The 27,629-nt window shown below is 42.1% G+C and overlaps 1 protein-coding gene across 3 annotated transcripts in view; it reads right to left on the reverse strand.

Moving 5' to 3' along the window:
* The window catches only part of DCX (doublecortin), an 88,896-nt gene that overhangs the window by 16,405 nt on the left and 44,862 nt on the right, over positions 1–27,629 (reverse strand). For all 3 annotated transcript variants that reach the window (XM_050901604.1, XM_050901606.1, XM_050901603.1), the window contains exon 5: positions 867–969. In XM_050901604.1, coding sequence (XP_050757561.1) covers positions 867–969 — 103 coding nt within the window. The remainder of the gene's footprint in view (positions 1–866; positions 970–27,629) is intronic.

Raw genomic sequence — 27,629 nt, forward strand, 5'->3', positions numbered from 1 at the left:
GGAGTCATAAAAATACAGTGTTTGAAGATTAGAGGCTGCTTGACTTCCTGGCATACAGCAGAAGTCCTCTTTGGTCTCCAATGCCGAGCCAGTTTGTAGCATGTAAGACAGCATGGGGGTCCTGTTCCTTATACAGGATACCTAGAGCTTTGGGAAATGAGTCTGAATGTTTGGAGACCGCATTTTCTTCTTGTTTAAATGGTCAAAGTTACATTAATTTACTCTTGCTGCACTCACTGGCACCAGCAGACAGCCTGCGCTGTTGGTGTATACAGTTGCCAGGTGGGGTAGGTGGTAACTCCTACAAGCAAGCTCCGTATATTCTGTGAAATCAAAGATTTCATGGCTTAATTGATCATAGAGACTCACATTATTACAGATCTGTGCTTGCAGTTGTAACAGGGACAAATAATGGTGCTGTCCCCGTCCCCCCCCCCCAAAAAAAGGGAATTACTGCCCTGCTTTTTGTATCAGCAGAAGAAAGCAGTGGAGGGAGTGATTTTTCTTTTAACTGTGCTTGTTCCCATGTGTACGTAAGGACAAGAGTCCTTCTGCTGTTTAGTTCTCAAGAAAAATGTATCTATCTGACTGCAACTGGATAAGATTGAAAGGATATACACTATCAGATTTTGCAGTAAATATCGAATGGTGTAGGAGTCCATCTGTTCTGACTTGGGCTACCTCAGTCAGTATTTGCCCGATTATAATACCCGCTGACTGTACAAGTATCACAAAAGGATGTTAAATTCCATGTACTAGGGTCTTAAAAACAGAACAAAAGCATGCAGCATTATTATCTGATACAAGCAACTGAATGGAAATCAAATAAAAACACAGACTGGAGAGCAGTGTGTGTTTGATGTTACCGCTTTCATCCAGAGAAAAGTCATCCTGTGCATAGCGGAATTTTTCTGGACCACAGGCGATAAACACATCATCATCCCCAAAGAAATCGTGGAGACAGGTCACCTACAGAGAGAGCAAAGTCATTCATTTTATTTTTAATTGGCAACATTCTGATGTGGCTTAGTTTTATTTTAAACAGGAGGGAGCTGCCTCTCCGCTGTTCCCCCTGTCCCATGCTAATTCGGTCCTACTTCCCGTAAGCCTGGTGCACAACACACAACTTCTCTGGGCAAGTCAAGCGTAGAAGTATAATTAAAAAAAAGAGAAAAAAAAAAAAATCCCAACTACCTTGCAAATTCTATGAGGTATGGCATTTCCAATCCACACAGGCATTCCTGAGCTACTTCTAAAATAAGAAGCAGGGGTGCCCCCCATGCCACGTTGGTGGGCAAGGCTGTGACACCAACTGCCCGTGCTGATGAGTATCTTAGTACCAACAGAGCCTAAAAGCTCAAAGAACCACTAAAGAAGGCAAAGAACTGCTGGGCACAGCACAGGTGCAGAAATGTGACTCCTCCTGAGCAGGCAAGCTTGATGACAAGTTTTAAAGCCAAAAGGTTTATCTGCGCCATTGAGGGAGAGGCCCAAAGTGTCACTGGACGCCCTTCGCACGCAAGCATCATTTAAATCCACAGATTTACTCCAGATGTTGTGTGTCCTCCTCCCTGCTTTTGCCACCCAGACACGGGATGATAAAGCACCATTCCTCACTGCAGAGCTGCCCATCCCACAGAAGGCCGAGCGGTGGGGAAGGCGGCTACCAAGTGGGAAAGGCACAAGCCAGGGGAGGGGAGGTGTGCGGCAGCCGCCAGTGTGGGAGCTCTGCCCTAGGACAGCTCTGCGGGAAAAGGAAAAGCAATAGCTTTCAGTCACCTAAAACTAAGACCCCTGTCTGGGGACACCACAAAAGCAGGATGTAGAAGGCTGTTTGAGATAAAGAGAAGACATGGTCATGCTGGCTAACGGCTCTGAATACCTTGCTTCTCTTTTTTGCCATCCTAAATAGAGGGAAATTATATCTTGCAGTACCTGGAGCTCCAGACCTGTGCCTTGCCTTGCAGCATCAAATAGAAGCAAAGCACAAGATGTGGGAGCTCCAGGTCCACGGATTTCATCAGAGACCTGATATCTGAGAGTTTGGAAATCTGAAAATGCATGGCAGGTCGCTGGAAGCATGCTATCAGGAGAAAAGTTTAAAATGCCATCACACTGGGAGCTAGTCCCCATATTCAACTGGCAGAGATCTGTAACTCTCCCTACTACTCTACAGATGATGGACTTGTTGTTTTAACAATATTTTTAACAAAATCATGATGTGAACAACCAACATTCATCACAAAAAACAAGCAAAATACCTGATTAGGTACAGGAACAAGGAAAATGGAGGAAGTTCTAAAGACTTTGAAAAGGACGTCCTAGCGATAAATCTTATTCAAAGGGTGGGCTGACTATTGGGACACAAGGGCACATCAGGCTTGCATCTTTGTCTTCTGTCCTCCTACTTCTCTGTAATTAGCTGGGAGATGATGTATAGGATGAAATTACCATCTGCCACTGTCCTCCCAGCTGGCTGAGGAATATCGTCTCGCTGACTGGTGGACAACTCAGCTCTCTATACAGCTAGAGGGTCCTATTTAATTTTTTCCCATAGTGTGGGGCATTACAAACTCCCCAGGGATATCTGAGTGACCTGGGACAATAGCGATGCCCATGGTTGGCTCCTACTCTTTTTCTGCAATGTAATATACTTGAAGGCATTGTTCCTGGGTTATTATATTTTGGTTTGTTTGAAATAGGACTCAGATTTCTTATGTCATGTTAGGAAATGTTCTTGTGGAGCATGCAAGTACACAGAATGGATATTCTCTAGGCCTCTTGGCTACAGACACCTACTTCATACTTGCATGCTATTGCAAGGAAATGGGCTACCGCATCCTGTCCGATGTTGCCATCATAACGAGAACTGAAGCCCCATGAAGATATTTTGGGACATGTTAAGACCTCTTGTTCTGTGCTGCCTTTCTAAAGTAATGGGCCTGGCTCTGCTGCAGCTCACTTTCAGCTGGAGCACGCTGCAGGAGGTACAGCCTCTCATGCCTGTCTTCTGCCATCTGGCATTAAATATTGACAAATGAAAGGATATACAGGTTTTGCTCTGACTGAAAAAAGACTGTGGCTGCAGTCTCATTAGACTTTGCCTGTTCAGATCCCAACCCACATAGGTGTGGGAGACAGTAAGATACCAAGTCCAGCAGACTCCGGATGTCCGCTGAGGACATTTATGGCTTTGCTTATTTTAGTGGGAATATCAAGGAGGGCTGAAAAGCAACACAGTCCTACAGAAGGTGTCTCCACTTAACACCATTAGCACTTCAAGCAGGTAATACCTTTGCACCTGCAGGTACTTAGGGGCAGGAGACCTTAGTACCACTTGCCTTCCCCTCTACCACTTGTGCAGGGGGTTGGCCAGCAAAGCTGAAAGCACTGCTGTGCATCTTTTGTATCAGCCAGGACAGTATTGCTGGTGGCCGTTCAGCATCCACTTTTCTGGGTGCTGCGGTGTGAGTAATTAGCCATTCAGATCTTTACACAGTTACAGTTGTGGTAATTTACACAGTTACCAGTGATATAATTGATGTGATTACACAGCAACAGCAAGATAACTATGCCAATGGTCACTCCACTGGAACCAGTGATAATCACACAGTAACTCATGGTAATGCTACTGTGTTATCTCCACGTACCTAAAGTTAATCTGAATCATCTCAGTGCAACAACTAGAGGAAAACATGCACATCATTGCTCTTTGGAGAGATCAATAAACACCCAGACTTGTCATCAGTATCTTGTAGAAAATTGCCTTTTATTCAGGCTCCTGGCAAGCTGATAGGTGCTCTTCTGAGGCAAAGAAAGATGATGCTCTTCCATCTTCAGAAAATGCTTTGAAAACTCATATGAAGTGGAAAGTAACACTGTTATTTTGAAGAGGTGAAAAACACTACTCAGAAAATGTTGGAAGGCCCAACTTCAAAGCCTTCGGGTAGCTATTCAAGAGGCAAGTGTTCAGCACAGCACCTGCCTCCGAGGGCTAGAGGGACAACAAAGTACCTCTATCCAATTGACTTTGTCTAGAACTTCAGCCTGAGCTCCTGACATCCCAGCCACATACTAAGTACTGTGTCAGGAGGAGCAAAAATGCTCATCTGCAAGCACACCAGAGTGGAACATCTCCAGCATCAGCCAGCCTGGTGCAGCCCACCAGCCACACATCTGAGCACCCAGGTGAGCCCAGGGTCAACGTGGTTTTTTTGGAAGTTCCATTTTTTCAGGAGACCATTCCAAGCGACCGCAAGATTGGCACTGACATTTATCATGGAGGTATCAGGCTGACAGCTGATGCCCAGTGTTTTGGCATGTCTGGGCACTGGGGTCTTTACAGAGGGTAGATGCATTGCAAGGGAGTGGAGAGAGCACTGGAGATAACCATGGGGAAACTTACTGTAGACAGAGCTGAATTTCCGTATCTACTGATCTCTTTGAGCTGGACTGTGAAAAGTTAATTTCAAGCTCTAATAAATCAACTATAAAGAAGGCTTTTGGCTATCTTAATAAGGCTCAGTATTTCACACTGGTTAATATAATGTATAATTAAAGCACTGCCTAAGAGTGCCAGCTCTGGTTACGATGCCAAACATTAGCGAAAAGCTTGCTTTTCACATTGGCATGACTTTCAAAATGGAGCAAGCTGAAATCTGCTATGGCTTTGATCAAAGGCAGAATTTTCTTTGCAAACTTCAGTGAATTCCAATTTCTGTTTGCCTAAAATTAGGTTGAAAACAGTTAGCATGTTACCTATAGAGAATTCTCCCACAGAAAAGATGACATTTCAAACCAGCACTTGGTATTACAGTCCTCCCCCTGAGGATGCGTGGCACTGATTCATTTGCAAATAATTGGGTTTGGCTCAATACACAAGTTCCCATCTGAATGCTAATACTATACCTATGCCATGGAAAAGACTCACGGGTTATTTAGCTCACCCTTCAGTACAGAAACCACTGCGCAGTTAAACGTAGTGCAAAGCTAGATCACAACATAAGGGTTCAAAAATTTCCCAGCCTTTTAGATGGAATCAGAAGGAACCCACAGATGCCTTTATTGTCTCCAGGTCATTAAGTCAAAGTGTATATTTTGTCTTTGAACTCCCCACAACCACCACAAGCAAAAAGAAAGTCCAGGCAACCAAGAAATCCTTCAGATCAAGGGTCCAAACGCGATGGAAAACTACCAGCATGCACAAGGATAGAAACCTGATTACACGTCAAGCAGATATACTTGCAATTCACTTTGCTGCATTCTTGTTCCTTCAGATAGTAGGTTATTATGTGTATTTTATAATTATGAACAGCTGGCTGGATGACTATTAGAGACTGGGAAAGAAATTAAATAATCTACTTGTTGAGCTCGTAATATTCAGGAAACAATAACTTCTGTATTTGCTTTATTTGTTCCCTTTTGTTTCCTGCTGTAACTTCCACTATTAAGAACTCACCACAACACGGTAGAAAAGACAGCCAAAAAACAACCTCACTCTCATTCAATAGTGCAAAATGTTGCAGAATTCAGAAAATTACAGGTGTCACATATCGTGCAGTTTTAGCTATGTTGCTTATGTTCACCGCCTGTGTGGTATTTTCTATTTACCTTTTGTTTATTAAACTTAAATCCTTCATCATTACTGTGTGGCCCTGACACGTGCCCCATATGTTTTGCTGTCTACATAAAGTCACTGGAGTAAACTTTCTTTATGAAAACATGCGACTTAAGTGCTGGATCTTACAGCACCAGAGCCAGCTTGCCTAAGTGGTGCATAGAAAAAGAGAAACACCAGGAGAAAGCCCTAGATGTGCTCGTCCCTGAAGGACAAGAAGCTGAAGAGGATGCAAGCTGGGAAGCGGGATCATGGGCTGCTCTGCTGGGATAGCTGGTTCGAGACCTTATTAGCCAGCATGGAACATTTCAGGGTTGTTCTTGACAAGCAAGGCCAAACCTCTACCCTGCATTAATTGTTTTAGGGGTTTTTAGTGACTCCTGAATAACCTTATAAGCTTCTTATCTCCATTCTTCAAAAGTCTTTTTTCTCATGTTTTCTCAGTTAGAAAAAAAAAAGTACACGGCTCCCTCCCAGCAGTCTGGACTGTTTTGAAAGTATATGTTCTGCTTTAGCTTACTCTAATCTACTATTCTAATTATAGCCAATAATTAGTCTGGAACACCATGAAAACCCTGAAAGAAAGTTCACATCAATACAAATTTACCCCAGCTGATAACCTGAAAATCGTTGTTTTTAAATGCTGCATTTTGCTCTTTGTTTAAAGGAGGATAATATTTAATTTGAAATTCAGGATTAAAAAGACAATATTGACTTAAAAAGGATCATACTGCATGAAATGTTTTCTCTCCAATTCCTGTAGCTTAAGCAATTCCAAAGAAGGAAGTTAAATCTTCACACTCCAGTCGATGAGGCACAAATTTATTTCTTACAAAGTAATTATTTCTAATAGATTTGATGGTAACATTTTTCTTTGTATCAAGGTTTGATTTTTTAAAAACTTTGTAATATATATTATGGAAGAAATAGAAGGTGGTAGAGATTAACAGAGATTTTAGGGAGTACAAAACTGTTTGCAGTTCCGTAGGTTTTCATTAAGCGTGGTTTCTTTTCTTGTTAAATGAAATCCTTCTCTGCTTATATTGGAAAAACCTTCCCTGAGAGGACAATATAGCTAGGATTTCCAAGTGGGGATTTCTGCAGTGACAGTTCATTAGTGTCTGCTGCAGCAATTTTAATTGCAGAAAGGAAAGATACGGCCTTCTGAGAGATGCTGAGCCTTCTTGTTCATTTTAATACAGTAGTTGTAGAACTAAGCATTTTTCAGGATTTTGACAAAATGGAGCTTCCCTCAAGCATCTCTCTGGATGTGAGCTCACAGTTTGCTGAAATATCTGTGATGCTACAGATACTCTGAGTTCACCTGGAAAAGGAGCAGTAAATACGCAGCGTATCTACCTGCCCAGCTGTGAATAACTGGCTATTTCTACCATCCTCCAGGAGGCAGCAGCAGTATTTAAAAATTGTAATTCACTAATAAATAAAATAATTAAAAAGAATTAGAAATCAAAAGCCTGAAGACGTAAGCCTTAGTCTGAATCACCTACCAGTGCAGAACCTCCTGTGCTTTAAAAGGGTGTTATGATGAACCAGCTCCTTTTGTTCCCTTTCATAATCTGCAGAATGACAGAGTTTGCTGGGTCTGCATGGCTGATGGGTTGCCCTCACTGTCACTCTCTACAACTACAAGTATGAACATCGTCACAGCAGTAACATAGGCTCCAGCCGCATTTTGGTTGCTTTCACTGCTGGATCAAGCTCTGCAGCTCCTGTGGCTGCCACTTTAGCAGGAGGCCTCTGGTAGCCTGGATTGGCCATCACTGTGCGCCAAGAAGATGACAGAGCGCGTCTCTGAAGAGGAATACGTCACCAGGAGGGTTAACTGAACTGTTTTTTTCACCTTTCTGAGAAATGTCTTTATCAGAGGTTCCTATTTTTAGCTGATGGAGCCAGGTGAAGCTGAATGATAAATGATCAGGCACTGTAGCTAGTGATTAATCAGAACAGTGATTTATGTACACAGTCCTGCTTCCAGACTTTCCATCTCTTCCTTATGTCATGGAAGGAGGAAAGACCTCTGCGTAAATGGCCAGCAGAGGTCTGGCAAAGGAGATTTGGAATAACGCCACCACAGGTTCGACCCAGGGGCTGAACATCTTCCATCTTGGGGACTGTCACCTTTAACCAACTGCTTGACTCTGTGCAAGGCTTCTTCCTCTGCTCCTCTCCCCCTTAGTCATAATGACTTTGTTAACTGTTCTCGCTGTAATATCCCTCCTCTTTAAGAATTTCGACAGCGGAACAGAAAGAGATACCAGAACATAGGTAGCTTCAAACTGTTCCCTAAGTTTCTGCAGATCTAACGGTTATGCTCAAAGAAAAGAGATGCCCCTTTGCTTTCTTCAAATCATCATACTTGTTCAGCTTGTAGGCTTCCAGAGTTCAGGACAGAGGAAAAATTGTCTTCAGAAACAGCTTCCTTTAAGGCTGAAAAGACCATAGAAGACAATTTGCATGCCATACACACATAAAGTCTATCAAGAGCAGAACTGAATTAAGACATACTCTTATTTTCTAAGTTGCTTTGATAAATGCTATAAAATTGAACGCATCCAACCATCTGTTAGCTAAAGACAATTAACGTATTTTAGATGCCTGCTCATGTCCTTTCTCTTTCAGCACTAGATGCTAGATAGAGCTAAGGAAGTCAGACTAGCAGCTAGATAGGCACTGAGAGTTAACTGAGCTGAGAATGTAACTAAAATCTGTTTAAACTCTGTTTTAACTCAAACCAGAAATCTGATGGACTTATTTATACTCCAACACCTGTACCCCAAGTCAAATTGGCAGTGGTATGTTTATTTCAGGTCTGAGAAGCCAGAGTCCTAAATCACAAAGGCAACTGTGCTTTACAATTAATCAGCCGGGTGTTTGCAATCAATAAAGCATGGTACGGAAACCAAACACGTACGGACTTGTCCACAGGAAGACTCGGTAAGTTCACGCGCCAGAGTGAATATCAGAAAGTAATCAACATGTGGAGTAGACTTTAAATGAACTGCTTTCTCTTCTCTGACAAGCTCTTCACCACATGTCCAGAAAGAAAAAGATTTCAGAAGACTTAAGGGGTTCAGAGGATATGATGGAAAATAAAGATGTTGATATTGGAATGCACAGCACTTAATGTCTTTTTTTTTTTAACAGTCTGAAGACTGCGAGCCCAAAGCAGACACTGAATTGATTTACATTTTATTAGATTCTGGTTTCCTGCATTTAAAAAGAAGAGATGTTTGGATTCAATTATTTCTTTAAAGTATGCACACACTCACTCAATAGATTCCACATTTGCAGTCACAGAAAGAGAATTACTTATCCGCTTTTATGAAAAAATACTGCTTAAAATGGATAAGCAATAGAAAAATGAGCAGAAAAAGCACGGATGTTGACATTCAAAAATGGATCAGGAGCACTCCTGCATGCCCAGCCCATGCCATGGAAGTATGTGCAATTAGACTTTGGGGAGCCCCTCTCTGAACTACCCGTCTGCTCTTCCATCTCTGCTCTCCTATGCCACCAAACATACACATGGAAACCTGGCAAGACCAGGGTCATGCTGTCCCCTCACTACTGTGTTTGCAGCGAGCCATCATGAAGGGTAGGAAAAATCATCTCTACCACCTAGGTTTCAGGGCCCATAATTTGACCTCTCAATAGAAACATGCAGTAAAATTTCCATTCTTTAAAACATTATTCAGAGATCTCAACTTTTTCTTGTATTTATGGAGCACCGTGGCTTACATTTAAGCCTAGATAGTTTGATTGAAACAATCAAATTCCACTCTTCTGTAGAGATTTTTTCATCCTTTCTCACCTTCAGAAGAGAACATTCTGGGCAAGTCAGCATAATCAAGTGTTTTCTTTGATGCAAGAGGGAATTTTTACACCTTTTTATTGATGAAAAAAGCAGATCCTCTTAATTAGGCTGTATAACTACAGTAGGTTGATTATGAGTGCTTTATGTCCACTTGGACTATTTTGTTAAAATGCAACTAACCCAGAGTAGGGACACCAGCTTCCCACCAATATGCATTATTTCTATAATAAGCATTTGTGATGCTTATTTAAGTGGAATAAGAAATATTCATGCATGTATGTGCACAGCAACTTGTAAGACTTCATGCATGCAGAAATGCTGCTCTCAAGAGGGCTGCAGCACAAGGTGCCTGTTTATTTAAGTATTGGAAATGGATAAGTTTGAAAAAGAATAGAATAAAAAGCAAGGGGGAGGAAGGTCAATAGCCAAGCTACCCAGTAGGAATGTTAAAGCTGAATTTAATATATCTGGTGAATTAGTAGTGCTTCCAAACTGTGTGAAATCCAATTAGCCTCTGGAAGAAAGGTTAGTTTGTTATCCCCATTCCCTATACATATGGAGGGGACTATGAAACAGATATTCAGGCTGTTGATTCTTTTTATGTAGAAGAAAGGCTTGCTCTTGCATTCATGAGGGTATTAGGCTGAGGATGAATGTGCTGTGCAGTTTGGGGGCATAAGGAGCACAGCAATCAACACAAATATATAAAAGATTACCCTTTCTCCAGTCAGAAAACCATAAAACCAGAAATTCTAGGTGACAGATGAAGACTATGAAAGGAAAGATTTCCAGCACAAATTGCCCCAAAACAGGTAGCACTTAAGAATTCAGAGAACCATCAAACCATTCTTCCCCCTCGTCACTCTTGAGAGGAAAAAGTAGTTCTGGACTAGAAAAGAGCATCAGAGACTTTGGAAGTAGCATGACTATACGGCCAAGGTCAAGCAACACTACTTGAAATGGGAGTCTTGAAAGTAGGGGCACAGGGAGCCTATCAACCTACTCAAGGTCAGGCTGAAGAACCAACGGGCTGGAATTTCCAGTTAATGGGATTTCCAGCAACAAGCTCCTAAAACCTATAGCTGTTGCTGATCCTATTATGCATATCTTCAAAAAAAGAGAAAGGCTCTTGTTTGGCTTTGTGCAAGTTTTTCTTTAACTGTAACAATGGTACCGATGGTGATGGAGAGGCCTTGGTAAATAGATCCTCACCCTGGTTAAAGCACAAACAAACAAAACACCCTGTACCAGGACTGAATGGTTTGGTGCGTGCCTGCAAGCAACCCTCTCCATCTTCAGGGAGCACAGGAAGAATACTGCCGTTAGCTGACCAACAGGCCCAGAAGGGTGGAAAGCTACACCAAGCATTTACTGCTTGTAAGCAAGCTCTAGGGGCTGAAGGAGACCAACAGGCACACCCTGACTTTGTCTCACAGCTGGTCCCCGCTTCCCTCAAGGAGCCCTTATCTCCGTACCCCATGCCACAGCACCTACCTAGTGCATGAGGAGGTCAGAACCAGCGTCCCCACAGCCACCCCTCTGCCTGCTGACTTTGGGCTGGGGAAGATGGTGGTGAAGGGAGGAAGTAAAACTGTAGCTGTGAGAACTGCTCTTGTCCCCACGCGCAGTGTGTGTTGTCTGCTGAAAAGACTAAGATGACATCTCTGCTTTCCTTACCCACTAGAAGGGTGCCCTGGGAGAGTCTTTCCCTCCTCAACGTCCTGTAAGTGTTCCTGGCTCCTCCTCCTTCTTTTCTCTCAGCATTATGTAAAAATACTTCCTCCGGTTAATTACTTCATGGTCAGATGCATCAAGAACTTAATTCTCAGCCCAAACATTTCAAAGGACAGTACACTGGCCAGCTACCAAAGAGCTCCCTTTGTACTTTCACCCACCTGGGTACGGTTATGGACTTCAGCCCAGTACAGCAGTGGCCAAAGATGAACCCTCACTGGGGGACAAAACTGATTTATTCCTGCATTTCCATTTTCCAAGGATAAGTCCACTGTCTTGCAACCCACCCATTCTGCCTAACTACTGCCCAGCATGCAGCCACGGAAGCAGAGGGCAGCATGCCTGCACAGTGCTTTCAGGCAGAATAAAGTTCTGGCAAAATGAAGAGGATTACACAGTTGTACGAAATAGCGGGATTTGTTCCTACAGCCTCTTTGTGATGTGGTGTAGAGCGACACAAGAAAGGAAATCCTGTCTTCGATAATCACCCAGAGTGACAAAGGACATTATATTAAATATGAACAGATTTGGTTTCCGTGTAACAAGTGGATGTGTTTTACTCACTGAGGCAGCCTCTCTTTAAGAAATGTAGTTATTTGACATTGTCGTGAGTTCTGTTGACATCAGTAACTTCCTTCCAAAATAAGTGCTAGGGAAAAATCCGTGTCAGACTTGCCGTTATTATGAGTGCATCAGGAGAGCTTGAGGACACTTCAGTTTAAGTCAGGCATCAGCGCTGGCTTTGAAGGCAGCACGTTTTGAACTGGCTGTGTCACCCCTAGCACAGCAGCACACTAACACATTTCACTATGGATAACCTTGTCTTCCTTGGCGTTTGGGGTAGACAGCATATGTTAATTAGGATTATAGCAATGTATTATCAGAATTTTTCCTGGGGAAGATGCATTCTAACTCAGCTGTAATTAAAAACCTTTTCTGACCAGACAAGACTGTTCTGTCAATTCAGCTTATGCACATATTTGTATCTCAGCCTGCACTGCCTTTATTCAGGGTCTAGGTCTCCAACTACACAGCCTTTCAAACATCTCTGCTCTTTTTATCATATCGAAAGATACTTCTTCTATTAATTAATTCTTGGATGTGTCACTGAGCTCATATTTCGTACGGGTCCCCCTCTGCTTTGTTCAACATCTGCAAAATCCAGAACACTTTCTCATCAAAGGAGATGTCGAAAAGCTAACATTTTTACTTCATGCTATCAACTTTAATGGAAAAAAGACACCAGTATGAAGTATTCAGCCTTCAAGTCATCCTTCCTAATACGCATCTCCAATCCTGACAATGAACGTCCTGTCCTCCAACAGTGTAACTTCATTTGCAGCCTATGGGTCCAAGTCAGCCTAATTCGTGAAGAAGATGAGACGATGCAACCGGTTCTGTATCTAATTAACACTGGCTTTGCATTTCACTCCACTCCTAGCAATAAACCTGTTGCTCAATTCCTAAAATGTTCTGTAAAGGCTCCTAAAGGCATTTTGACTAGTTAAATTTCAATGCTTGCAAGGATCTTTATTACACTGTTAATTCTGGAGATTAATGGGAATTAAAAATGGTGTCCTTTAAAAATTAAATTGTAACAGATGCTACATTAAATCTAAAGGAAAGTAACAATTGCCATCAAGCTGTTCTTTCAGGGAGTTAAAATTTCTTCCTTAATTATAATTCTGAACACGTTCTTTGTGTTTTGGGAGATTTCCTGAATTTATAGCAAATACGTATGCCCTCCCTATCAGAACAATTTTGTTTTCACCCTAATTTCTGTTAATCTTTGAATAAAGCTATTAATTTTTTCCTAATTAACAGGCCTTTTCAATTCAGCTGACAGCTAACAGAGTAATGGAAAATTCAGCATTATGTCCTGAGCTAAACCATATTAGGGTAGAAATTAACAATGTTAAGCAGGGTGTGAGATAATACTTCGTACAGAACACGCAGCGAGGCTGCTGAAATGAATGTCGCAAAGCTTCTCACATGAAAATGCCTTTTTTTCTTTTTTTAATTTGAAATATATCCCGTCCCTTCCATGTCTACAGGACCAGTGACAAGTTCTAGCTTAGTATGTAGTAATGTTAATGGAATAATTGATGCAGGAATACTGAAATAGATGATGTGTAAAATGGCAGGCTGCATAATTGTCTGGAGTGAGTTCAAGCATTTCTGCAGTGAAAAATAGTCCTGCTTTATAATCCTATCACGTCTCCTTGCTGCTGTGTGGCAAGCAAATTTCATTTGGAGATGATCCCAGGATGCGGTTGATTTACTAGGGGGATTCCGAAAGGCAGAAGGTTAAAGCCTTCTTGCCCCAACTAAATAGCACCTGGGAGAGGTATTAAAGGGTCCACACTAATTTTGGGAGCATCATTCAAATTACACCATTATAATAAATGTACAGCACATCAGGGTGAATCTTTGCCATTGAGCAGTGGCAGAAGAGTACCCGATTAAAAAAAAAAAATCCTTTTTAATATTTTACCTTTCTTTTTGAAATATAAAGTATTATGTGATGGAAGAAGGGGGAACAGAAAGAAGAGGAGTTTTAAAAATTATGATGCAATTAATTTCTGCTTCTGTGAAACATGCAAGAACCATTATATTTGGATGGCATTTCTCATAAAATGAGTTGTAGACTACTGAAGCAATTAGAAACTAATTGCCATGAGATTCCCCCAAGAGATATATGATAAGAGAAACAGGAGACGTCCAGAGACTTACAAGCAGAACTGTATCTGTTTCTTTTCCAATCTCTAAGAAATAGCAAATTCCACTTCTACGGGTGCAGAGGTGACTATATGAGCTCACAGATCAGCCAGCTGCAGATGGTTGTACACGTCTACATCCCCTTTGTGCTCTGTCTCCAGGATAACTGGGTACTGCTTTTCTTATTTGAACCACAGAAATAACACATCTGGATTTTTTCCTCCTTTCTCCATTGCTGCATGAATTCATCAGTTCTTCACCTATCCTTCACTCTCCATCTCTTCCCCAGCCCTCACCCCTTTAGATTGACTATGTCATTTCCATGATAAGTGGATCCTTTCTGCTGGTGTGAAGAACACGAGCCTGGCATCTGCCCACGTGGGGCTTTTCTGCTGCCGCTGACACTGACAGGAACTGGACTGAGCTATTCATTCTCAACGGCACGCTGGTGTGAGACAATAATGAGCACAGATAGCACCTTGCACTAGTCTTCACCTTTCCAGGGGTAGATATCATAGATTCTTTCCGCCCCCAACCCTTCCTGCTGATCCTCACCTCTGCAGAAAAGAAAGTATTTCTTGTTCCTTGCAGATTTTGAGTCAGCTTCTGATCTCACTTACGCACCCAACAACCCTGCCTCAAAGCACCGATTCTGACTCCTCGTTGTGACTGTGGAGATCAGTAACTTTGCAACTACAGTTAAAACAAAGGGATGTTAAATAACCCTTTGTTAGGTTCAGCAAAGCTGATACCTTAATGTCAGTAAAAAGATGCAGGTGTTTTGTTTGGTTTGTTGTTGTCTTGGGTTTTTTTTTTAATTTTGTTGTGGATGCCAAGAAAGAAACAAGGCTTGCTGTCTGTTCATGGTGGAAATGCAGCTCATACCTAAACTCATATGTAGACACTGCATAAAGACTGAACATACAGTTATGAAAAGAAATGTAGACAAAAGGGCCAAATCTGTATTGCCATACAAGCCTCTTGGTACAAATCTACTGAAGTCAAAAGAATTATACAAAGCATCCATCTGATTTTACTCCCTGATTATACTGACATCACGTCTAAAACTTTGTATTTTTATTTTTTTCCCCTCAAATGTTTTATAGTTTCCCTTTGCTCCCTTCCCCTTTCATGTCAGATCATTTTTGACAGGTAATCCAGCAATATCAGCCTCTTCTGTGGAGAGCTTCTCTATACCCACAGTGGTATGCTTTCAATTTGCTCCAGCACTCTCATAAACATCTAGCGCAGACAGTTCAGGCTGAGCTTTTTTAAGAAACGTTGAATGTCTGCAATTCCAGTCGGGTTCAATAAGAACTACAGAAACACAGCATCTCTGAAGCACGGGATAGCAGGATTAAGTGGAGAGAGGTAATTGTAACAAGACCAGTGCTATACTTTCATTGGCGTCTCTGAAGAAATACTGTTCAGTCCAGAATATATATTTCCATAGGGAATGTGGTGCTAGAGTTCACTAAAATGTCACTGTACTAAACCAACTGCCCTTTTTCTTCCCCTTATTTTTTCCTCTGTACCAAGAGGCAGTAAAGCATCTGTGACCAAATAAGGCAACACATGAACATCCTTTAAAAAAAATTTAAAAATCATATCCTGACAATTAGCATGCTGGTGCAGTCAATTCTTGGAACATCAAATCTACCATGATACTTGCAGACTAGAATGATTTCACAAGCATTTTGCTGTGTTGTCTTGAACACAAACATGCCGAAGTAATTTTAAAAACTTGACACTGTTTTTCCTTTGTAGTCCAGGATAAATATTTTGTTTCTTTCCCCAAGAGAATACATAATCCACATCATTGTATTGTTTTTGTTCCAAGGCAGCTTTCTTGGATAAAAGAAAAAACTAGCTCTGGCTGCCTAGAAGAAAATTAGCCTTAGACAACGAATGGTATATTTTTCTCTGCAACTGCTTTTCACTTTTTTGTAATACCTAGGCAAATATTAAATTCTCTTATCCAAGCTGACTTATGTGTAAAAAGTTTTACTGAGAAGTATGCTGTCTCTTTTCCCTAATTATCTGATCTGGTTCTGTAGATCCAGCCACTGTCCCTCTAGTGTGTTGCATTAAGTCACAGTTTTTATTCGGTTGAGTTCTGACCGCGGAAATCACTTTGGCACACACGGCGTGTTTTGCACGGGGCTCTTGCCGAGCGCAGGACCGTGCTGCTCAGGAGCCACGCGTTACCGGGAGAGCAGTGGGCAGCTCTCCAATGCGGAGCTTCCTGGTAGTAGTACACAAACCAAACTCTTCTGGTTACTACTAGTTTAGTGACATGCTATTTTGCATCCAAACTTCCTTCGCTGGAAGCAAACCCAGACTGTATCAGTATACAGTTATTTAAGGACTACCAGGTGGTCATATAATTAAGCATTATATCACAATAAGACATTGACTCATAAGAAAAAGTAGATTTTTATGTTATTCTGGCTACTAGATGTAAAATTTAGGCCAGTGGCTGGCAGATAAAGTTTCCAGTCTTTTCCTGAACAGATTTTTCTTCTCTTCGGGATGTAAATGGAAATCTGGGAAGTCTTATCTTACAGCCTGAGCCTTGGTTTTTGTAATCCTCTTTAAGGTGCCCAGCTCACCTATATTGAATTAAAAATAAAGCATCAATATTGTAAGCCTTCCCACTGTGCTCCAGTGGTACACTCCAATTCTGCCTTAAACGGTGTGCTGGTTTTGGCTGGGATAGAGTTAATTTTCTTCACAGTAGCTGGTATGGGGCTATGTTTTGGATTTGTGCTGAAAACAGCGTTGATAATACAGGGATGTTTTCATTACTGCTGAGCAGTGCTTACACAGAGTCAAGGCTTTTTCTGCTTCTCACCCCACCCCACCAGCGAGGAGGCTGGGGGTGCACGAGAAGTTGGGAGGGGACACAGCCAGGACAGCTGACCCCAGCTGACCCAAGGGATATTCCATACCATATGACATCACGCTCAGCACATAAAGCTGGGGGAAGATGAAGGAATGGGGGGGACGTTCAGAGCTATGGTGTTTTGTCTTCCCAAGTCACTGTTACATGTGATGGAGTCCTGCTTTCCTGGAGATGGCTGAACACCTGCCTGCCGATGGGGAGTGATGAATGAATTCCTTGCTTTGCTTTGCTTGTGCACGCAGCTTTTGCTTTACCTATTAAACTGTCTTTATCTCAACCCACGAGTTTTCTCACTTTCACTCTTCCAATTCTCTCCCTCATCCCAACGTAGAGGGAGTGAGCCAGCGGTTGTGCGGTGCTTAGTTGCTGGCTGGGATTAAACCACGACAAACAGACGTGTCTGAAGAGACCCTAGGGGTGCTTATTCAGTCCTTTGCATCTCCTCTAATACTGATGAGGGATGTCTCATCCACTGTAATGCCAGAATTTGCTCTTTGAACTTACCCTGGTTAGTACTACACCCAGTGAGACACGTGGGCAGGTTTGAGCCCTAGATATGCTATCAATGCTTGATAGCTGCTCTGATAACTGTATGTGGTGCAGAATTTAAACAATGTGACATATGTACTTTTAAGTGAATAAGACAGTGAGACACAAAGAGCAGTAGCATTACCTATTGTGGTGCCTGGGGTATAGCAGTAAGCCGTATGAAAAATAATGCCATTCAATGTAGAATTTCCTTGTACTAGATTTAATTTTGCATGTGCTGATGAGAACCTGGCCCTTTTTTTAGCAGGTAGCATCATACCAACACACAAGAAAAGGCATCCTATTTAAATCGTATATGTATTCATTTTATTGTCATTTCCCACTCACGGTTATAGCCACTAATAAGATGACTATTGCTCTGTTGTTTGTGTATACAGACCAGCTTGCCATTTGGGGGTTAATGAATGATAGCAAGTGGAAGCATGAAAATAAAATTAGCAATGCCCAGAGCAACCCACTTTATCAAACTCACCAGTTTATAGGATTAGCAATGGATTCGGAGCAAATCTCTGCTATGGGTATTATGAGCAAGATTTATGCCAATTAGCAGTAACAGTGCAGATTATTTGGGAAGAGCACTGACAACAGTTAAAAGCTCCTTCTACTTTTAAACTATGTTGTTAGGACATCCATTTCAAGCATTCACGTCCACTTATAAGACTATTTTTACTCATCTCTCAAGTGCTATTTAATTTCTTACGTGCATTCATGGCATTGTTTCCTGAGGCAGTGAAGAAGACTAAATCATTCCTTTTCTAAGCTAAGTCTTGCAGTAGCTGCTCTCAACTTCTTTGGATTCAGGTCAGGTTGCTCTCAGCAGAATCCAACATGTACTACATTCTTCACTCCTCTATAGCCGAGGTGATCCTGATCACACAGAGCCCAGTGGGAAAATTCCCTATTGACTTCAACATGCGTTGGGTCAGGCCCTAAATCCCCACAGCAATCAAGAGACCTGAAGGAAAGAATTACAGTAATCTATTGGTAGATGCCACTTGACCAGTGGAAGACTTCGGCCTGTCTCCACCAGAGGAACATTGCTGATAGCATCTAGCTCCAGGCTTCTGCAACGTGTAGTTCCCTGTGGGCATCAGGACAGCAAAGTCCATATATAAATTTCACTGATAATCTGATTAGAAAATGACAACTTTATGGAAGGTAAACTTTTCCCATATACTCTCATGCCTACAAGACAGGGACAAGGCTGAAGCCAGTGCCACTGTAGACTAAAACACCCCTTGGAAAATCAAGTTTGATCCATTTTTTGGGGGTAGAACCTTTCACTCTGCTTCTCTACAACAATTCTAATAAATTACTGAGCTTCCAAGACAGTATCCTCTCATCTCTGCACAACTGCTTATTTGGAGCCATGAGGGATGTGTGAGCTGGTACTACTTTGCAGCACCTGCATGGCAAGGTGCTTTTGCTCTAAAACAGTTGATAATCTCTTAGCCAGTTTATCCTGAAGAAAAGCTAGTTGATATAACTAGTTATTTACAACTGTGACAATTACATTGAAGCAATTTGTGTGCAGACATAATTATGTTCCTAATGAAGATTAACTTAAATTAAATGCTTTTAATTACAATTTACACAGCCTTTGGCTATTGTGCAGACAGTATTCTGACATTTATGCCTCACCAGAAACGAGATTTATACTTTGCTGTGTCAAAGCTGACCGTAATTATTTGCTGGATATTTGATATCAGATGCTGCTGACATTGCAAAAGGTTTCAATGCAGTAAACCACAGTATGGAAGGATTAGAGACTGAAGCTTTGTCAGTCACTTTCAAGAGCCATTTGCTCAAGCTCCTCTGATAACACTCCATCTGCCTTCATGATTGCAAGCACTTCTACCTGTCTGCTCCAACTTTCTCCAAAAGCAGAGAGAATGTTGCTTTTTATTTCAGTAGAAGCATGTGGAGGCCTGCATATCTGTACAATTTGCCAAAGTCCCTTCTTCTCGATGTTAAATCAGGAGCCCAGCTTACATATTAGATCCAAATTTGAAAAATTAATTCTAAAGGATCCTTAGAGGCAGCATCTTCATTATTCAGAAAATCTTGGCATGTAAACTCCACCTACCAGCATTCAAAAGGAATGAGTGATCAAAGCCAGATTACAAATTCATTAGTGATGAAAATCTATCTGGAAAATCTTCCCTGATGCTTTGCAGGAAAATGATAGTAATATGATTAATAGTAATAGTTACAATAGGATTACGGCCAAAACCATAAACAGCTACTAAGAAGCATGACCACAGGAGCCTTGGAGTTTCATTCCCAAAGAGATCTTGTTTGGTGGAGATGTATTCAGAGCTCTGTGTTCTCTGAATTACTATTGCCACTGTGCTAGAGACCTTTGCAAGCCTTAACATCATGCTGAAGAGCTAGTAATAAGAGACCTTAGCATTGGAGTTGCATTGCACTCCCAGAATTGCAGTGTCTTGCAGGATCCTAAGTTATTGCCTCTGTTATGCCCTGTGCAACTCTAATGCCTTTGGTAAAACCAAAGATGACATAAGTCAGGGTAGAACTGGGCTCAGGGCTTCTCCTTTTGGGGTCTGCCACATTCTTTCTACAGTGTTCTTTCAATGTGTTGGAATGGGAATGAGCTACAGAAAATATTTCATCCCTCCTCCCTTTTTTCTGTAATAGACTGTCATGGAAAAAAGATCACTGTGTACATGCATGCAACATACTTCACTTCCAGGCTGGACATCCCGGTGGCTTGAAGCCTGCCGTCAGCACTTTGTCCTTCCCCGGGAGGCCGTGACAGCTCCCTGCGTGCCCTCATTTTGAAGGGGAAATCAAAAGGTGCTAAATTCCCCTTTAAAGCATAGTCTCAACATAGAGAAGGAGTGTTTTGTGCAATAAGACACAGCATGGAAGGTCTCCAACATCTGCACTGGGCTAACATGCAATGGGGCTTCTCCATAAGCCAAAGTTATAGCCTGCCAGATTTGTTTCAGTTGAGAGTGATGCTTATCCCACTTAGTATTCATTCCAATACAAATTTCATCATGTTAATGCATATTTTATTGCACTTTTTGTACTAATTCCTCTAGCATTTTGCTTTTGCAATGGTGACTAATGACCCATGATTGCACCTAGCCCTGTATGCATGTTTGTGACTTGTGCAATTCCCTCCTGTCCCTAGGAGGGACTGATCTTTCCAGACTCCTGTTCTCGCTGTGTACTGCTCCCAGTTTAGTTCTCTCTTCATGGGTTTCTCAGCCCACATGTTCTCCATTATAACAAGAGTGACTCCATACCACACCTTCCCAGCTCCACTCAAGCCATTCCTACAAACTTAAACCATTCAGCTTTTCTAGACATAACATCTATGGCCACTCTACCCATATAAACCAGGTCTTGCAACTTTTACTTGCACCCACAGTCCTCCTGGTTGGAATAAGTTTTATTCATAGAAATGCAGATTATGATTTGGTAAAATATTAAGAAAAACGCGTATTTGCACAAAAGATAAACCAAAGCTCACCATCAACCTTTTTCTGAGCTGCTATTTCTGACATAAGAGACTGGCTCATGGGCTGGCCATTGCTAGCAGTGCACCATACTCCGAAAAATTAGGCAATGGAAACCATGAACATTTGTGAAGTACATTATTTCCAACTTGTTATTTGACCCGCCAAAGAAGTCTCCTAACTTTTGAGAGCTCTGCAAGAAGAATGTATAGCATAGTGTGATGATTCAGCTGTCTCATTCCACAGTCCAAGCTAATCCTATAAAGAGCTATCTGAAAATACATAAAAGTGCATGTCTGCAGAGCTGTACATTTGTATGTGTGTACATGTACATAAGTGTATAAAGATAATTTCACATCTTGAAAGAACATACAATATAATATTTTACAATATCACAGAGGAAATGATGGAATGGTTTCACCATCAGATCTTCAAGGACGAAAGGTTAAAGCAGCTATTTAAGTTGCTACGCTGTCAAATTGGTTCCTATAAGGAATTGCTTCACTGTCTACAGAAATCACTGGTGGCTTTAATGACTCATGTTAGGGTTTAAAGCACTTGAAAAAAGCTCCATGAATGTATCAGAATAATTAAAAACAGTATACTTGCAGAGTTATGGTTTTTTAATCAAATTCCATTTATCTTTTTGCACTCAAATTTAACACACGAATTTTAGCCTGTTTCCCTAAGAGAAATCTAATATACAAATTTCGTATGTATTTATTTTTAGCAGTACAAAATGCATCCTCTTCCCAACACACTTCAGGGCAGATTTACACAAACTAATTAAAAACCCACACACGTACGCACATATATATATTTATATATATATCTGCTTCTACGTAAGGGGAAAAATTACCATCTTTGTGGTCACCCAGCCATGCCCAGGGAAACGCAAGAGAGAACAGCACTATTGACATTTCTTCAATGTGGAGTGATTCAGGCAGGACTGGGCCACTGGGGAAGGCAGGTTCCGAATGCGAGGGCCCTCAATGTAAAGTGATCACCGAGGTATTAGATCTCGGAAGCATTCAGGGCACCTGGCTGATCCTAGCTGGTGCCTCAGCACTCGAGGTGAAAGGAGCCCTCTTAGGAACGCATGCCCCAAACTATCTGCAGTTTTGCAAATCCAAGTCAATACCCCGAATTTGCACTCCAAATCTGGTGGGAGGAGAAAAAGAAAAAAAGAAGACATTAAAAAAAAAAAAAAGGTGTACTACTAACAAGTGATGGCCTTGCACTTTTTTTTTTTCCCTCTTGATATTCCCTAAGCAGAATACAAGACAACAAAGACCAAATTCACAGGTTACAAAGGGATGGATTAGCACACTGCGACCCAGTTCACCAGAAGCAGATGGCCACAGAAGTCCCTTGGGACTGCATATCACAGACACTGACCCTCTTGGGCAAAGCAAGGAACAAAGCCTGTCCTGCTGTGACAAGCGCACACCAAGAACAGGTCGAGATCCCTTCCATGACCCTGCACAGGCCGGAATCTTGTCTGGACAGGCTTTGACCAGTTTGCTCTTTGGCCGGCAAAGCACAGATACTAAACTGGCTGAATTTAGCTGAAGTAAAGCATTGCACTCTTTCACTGAAGGTAACATAACCCAGCTTGTTCCCCACCATCCACTGCTACATCCTAATCTACACAGCACTAAGGAGGACCGACACAAACAAAGTTCCAGAGATCTGTCATGAAAATGCAAGGATGAAGACACCGAGCAGCAGTATCCTCTAACCAGCCCTTGTGGGTGGGCAGGCAGTGCCTCAGTGAGTACCAGCCTGGGGCAGGCGGACCGCAGACATCCAACCATTCCCGCTGCCAGCAGACTTGACCAGGAGGGTCAGGATATTCCCTGTGCACCCAGGTGCTCCCAGGAACAGGTAAAGCCATTTATCTAATCAGCAAAAAAGCTTGAAAAGCATCTTCTAGTACTCTTCTATAATAAACAGTAAGCGTCAATGTTTGCAAAGGATGCTGAAAAAGCACTACTGACTCCATTTTAGCTAATTCCCTTCTCCTTCTCTTTCAAATTGTTATGTTCCCTGTGACAGACTAATGATGTAGGAAAGAGGCTCTCCTACCTAGCTATGCTTGGGGCAAGTAATGACCCCAAGCCTTAGGTCACCAGCCTGTTTGCTGCCCTCGTCTTTCATCTTGTCTTACTCTCCGTGCACACCTCTCCCACAAGGAATTCTTTGTTCATTTTGGGGCTGTGAAAAATACCAAGTTATTTCAGCTGTTCACACCTACAGACCCGTTTCCACCTCGCAGTTCTCCAGGGATAAGTGAAGATTAATTGCGCTCTCCCCAAAGTCCTTACTTTGATAAATGAAGTTTGCCTACATGCTTTGTCCAGGAAAGGCAATTTTGAACAGGTATGGAGTGTACACAGCGTAGCGGTTAAGCACAATGCAGTTGGGAGTTTAATTGACAAGGAAAAATAGAAACAAACCTTCCAAGTACTGTGGGGAACAAGGCTACATCGGTGGGGGAAGTGAGAAAGGTGTGGGAAAGGATCACTCAGCTGGGGAGGAAGGGAAGGGGAATGCCGAAGTCATCTCGTAGCTGTCATACCTGCTGGGCGACCTCGACAAGCCAAGCAGACGGAGGGTGTAAGGCAAAGACAGATCAATGAGGGAAGGGCACTTGGCCACTTCGAGGATCAGTGTGAGCATTTCCTATCTGTAAAATGAGGACAGTAACACTTGCTTCTTTTGTAATGTATCTGAGCTGCACTGGTAACACGCTTCCTGAGGATGCAGGGTTATCTCCCGCATCCAACACCAAGATCTCTTTGATGCTATTCTCCAAATGTACTTGCTTTCCCTGGATTTTGGTCTCGCTCGCCCTTGAATAACTTAACCAAGAACGAGGTGCCTAAAGTATTCTTACGCTTGACTAATTGCTTGTTTTGGAAGGTGCTCTTTTTTTCCCCAAATTAAAAGGTATACTTAGCCAAGGTAATCTTACTTTGTTGAGGTGCAAATCCAGTTATGCAAATTACCACCCAGCTTTGTCCTATATTGGACTGAATTGCAAGTACTTCTCCATTTCATCAACATTTCCTGAACTTCGCACTCTAAATTCCTGCAGCAGAGTGTCTTTCTCTGTCAGTGTCCTTACATTAAAATTTTTCATCTTTTATGCCGCCTGCTGGGTCAATCTGAAAAAGGAACCCAGAATAACCGTAGTAATCACAACAATTCTAAACTTTGAGCTTAAATTCATCCATTTGGCACCCGTGATTACTGAATTTGAGCCCAATTTGACGCCACCCTTATTTTGACGCAGATTTGCCATAACACTTCTTTTGCCATATGCCAGTTCAATTACAAATACTCTTTCTCTGCACTGCTGCCTTCCAGATGCACTAAACTTCCCTCCTGCAGACTACAAGAAAATGGCTTGGCTGCTTTTCCACTGCTTTCTTTTTATTCCATTACATCAGGCAAATAAACAAGACTAATTTGCATTAAGTTAGTATATCACTTACAAACCCCCCACACCCTTTCTTTCTTCTGGGCAGATACCAAAAAAAAAAAAAAAAAGAAGAAGTATCCAAACCTCATGCACTGGTAACTTGCATATTTAAATATCTATATCCTTTCTTATTTTAGGGGAGAAAGAGAGGGATAGAAAGCAAGAGGAGTTATTATAACGTCTCCCCATGAGGCAAATGTTGGTTGTCTTATATAACTGAATTACATTATTGGTGTTCAAAGGCCAAATCCTGTTTGAGCTTACTTTTCAGTCCACCAATTTTATATAAATGCCAGAGTAAGAGGGAGGAGAATCTGGCCAAATACACTGAACTAGGTGAATAAGGCACTGGATTTTTGCCTCCTACAGATTTTTTTTGTAGCTTTCAAGATCCAGTATCTTTCTTATGATTCTTCCTGTGATAATTCTTAGAGCAGCCCAGATCCATACACACACACGCCAAGCAAAAAAGCACTGCTTACTTTCCTTACTCCTCAGTGAGCAAACCTCTGGCAGAGCAAGTGCAGGGTACTTTAGGTAAGTCCCTTCAGACCTGAGATCAACTGTAGCAATCAAACGCAGGTGACCTATTTGATAAGGCCGAAATAATAATCAAACTGGATACCTTTTATAACCAAGCAAACAAACTTTTGAACCTTACTGATGCCCTACGTGTGCAAAACAATATGATAAACTTCTCTAGTTTAGCACACATGCACTGGCCACCCTGGATTTAGGCCACCTGAGGATTTGGCCTTCTACCACAATTTTCTAAAGCCCCTTTGCCCTCACTGGATGTGCTTCTAAGCATAGCTACCTATTAAACAAGACATCTCGTAACCATTTAAATTTGCAAGAAGCAAGCAACATATCCTCCAGGCGCCATTTCACTCACCTGTGCTGATATACGTTTTACTTTTAAGAGACTGACTTCTCTGCCCATTGGGGTACGCAAAAAATGTATCCTTCCTTACCAGTCTCCCTCCATCGCTGCATGTGGAAACTGTTGTTCATCACCTATCAGCCAACCATACTAATATGAACTGGTGAAGCATCTTGGCAATGGCCTGTGCAAACCAAGGCTGTCTCCAGTGATGCTACCGAAGCAAGGCAGGAGAGCCCTATTTTCACTTCACTTCTGATTTGCTGTAGCTCTGGGGAACCCACACCACCAGAGCTCTTCTTAGACCACATTGCCTGCAGCCCCAGGCTTTGTCACTTACACCAACACAAAGTGAGTGCAGACTGCAAAGGAAGACAGAAAGCCAGGGTCTTTATGGCCAGCTGAGCAATAAACAAGCACCTCTGCTAACAGGATTAAATCTCTTGCTAGATTACAAGCGTGTCAAGTTTACAAATAATCAGATTGGGGCCAAGCCCTCAATTTGCAGCGCTTGATGCTACAGGTGACAGCTAGCTCTGGGGTAAGCACACTGAGCCTTTTGGTACATGCATATTCACATTTGGAAGTTCAAGATAGCACCCTTATCCTCTCTAGTCAACCGTTTTCCTATTTTCCTTTCAGCACATTAAGTGGATTTCTACCTCAGCCCCCTCTGACCAGGTTCAGTTCGCTCATCACTCGCTACCACGCTGATGACACGTGCTTTGCTAATGGCCTCTGCACAGCGGACAAGCCAAGTGCAACCTGAAGCAGATGTCTTCTCAGTAAGTAAGTCTATAAATTACTGCCATAGGAATGGAGAAAACCTTGAATCAGAAGTCTATTTTGTCTTCTCCAATGTAAACAGACAAATGTTTGGACTGATCAAGTCCAGTTCTGCTTACCAGATTCTCTGATGAGATTTGGACACCTCGGTATTGCCTCACTGGTCCAGTCTGTTTACTACATTTCTGTAAACACCCTGTAAATTACTGAGCCAAAGTAGAATCTTTAAAGCTACTTCTCTTACCCACCGCTGATGTAGCAGAGGAAAAGGGGCTGTATCCTGGGCTAGGGAAAGCTTTGAACAGCAGGAGCTTGGATGGCTAACAGTCCATCTCTGACATGTGCAAACAGCACAAACGGAATAAAAACAAGATAATTAGGAAAGCACCTCTGAGGAAAATTTCCCTTCGAAGGCGAGCAGGAGAATTTATTTCTTGGAGCTCCTTTCTTGTTAAATGCAGCTCATCTGCCACAGCCTAGGCGGCTCAGCTTTTCCACTGAGCTGAAGCAATTGCTTAAACAAAGGATTTGCTGGGAGCTCGGTTACATCATTGCTGCTGGCTCTGGCAGGCTGCTGAGGAGGAGGATGTGCGATTTACATATCAACAGAGATGCTGAATGGTCAGTACAAGGCAGGCTGACTGCACCGAGCTCCCGTTCTGCTGAGGGAGGTGTGCTACAAGGATGCAGTTACTTAGAAATTATTCTGACCTGCTCAGGTCAGATAAATTAGGGGAGATTTTTCTTCTGCATTTTTTTTTTCCCCTCCCTCTGCAGCAATGAAGAGGACAAACACCAAACCGCCTGCGTGGAGCTGCCTCAGATGCTGGGTGTTATTTGGCAGGGAGAAAATAGTAGATTGTTTCACAAGGTGGTAGTCTGGTGCCTAAGTGGATAAAATGGCAGATTTGCCCTAAGAGGAAATTGGGTAATTGCCGAGACTGGTACAACAATGCTCCTATTAACAGTATCGTGTTCAAAATCCTCTGAACACCCTTTCCAAATACATTTTTAAACTATCAGCACTTAAGCAAGGCACAGAAGTAACAGTGTTAGGAAGGACAAGGGCAAGCAATAAGAACTACATTACTTTGATTATCAGCTAGTGTAAATCAATAAATCTGCACTGTTTTTAATAGAGCTTTCGAGGCTTATATCAGTTCTTACTCTGCAAATAGCACCTCAGACCTTCCCATTTACAGCATCTCAAAATCTTGCTTTGGGGATACTCTATTGTCAAGAAGAATCTGTTTTTCTAACAGGTTTCTTGCAAACATAACCCAAAATCTGACGGCCAGGCAACTCCCATACCAGCCCTGTTAATGGATTTCTGCAAGTTCAAGACCTGCATGCATTGCGTTTTGGGAATATGTTTGTTTCGAGTGCTGTCAGAAATAGCATCTCTACCACTGTGCCAGCTCAGGGAGAATGACATGGGTGCTACCCACAAGTAATTCTTTTACAGCTGTCCACTGAGAGTTCAGCATCTTCCTCCCAACTATCCAGCTAAAAGGAGGAAAGAGGATAAAAACCTAGAGTATCATGCCTAGTTGTTGCAAATCTACTTAACTGGTAATTGACGGTAGCTGTGGATGCAGCCTCCTATGTCTCACATTAGGTCTAGCCC

This window comes from Gymnogyps californianus, chromosome 9, assembly GCF_018139145.2.
Source record: "Gymnogyps californianus isolate 813 chromosome 9, ASM1813914v2, whole genome shotgun sequence".
Classification (NCBI taxonomy): Eukaryota; Metazoa; Chordata; class Aves; order Accipitriformes; family Cathartidae; genus Gymnogyps; species Gymnogyps californianus.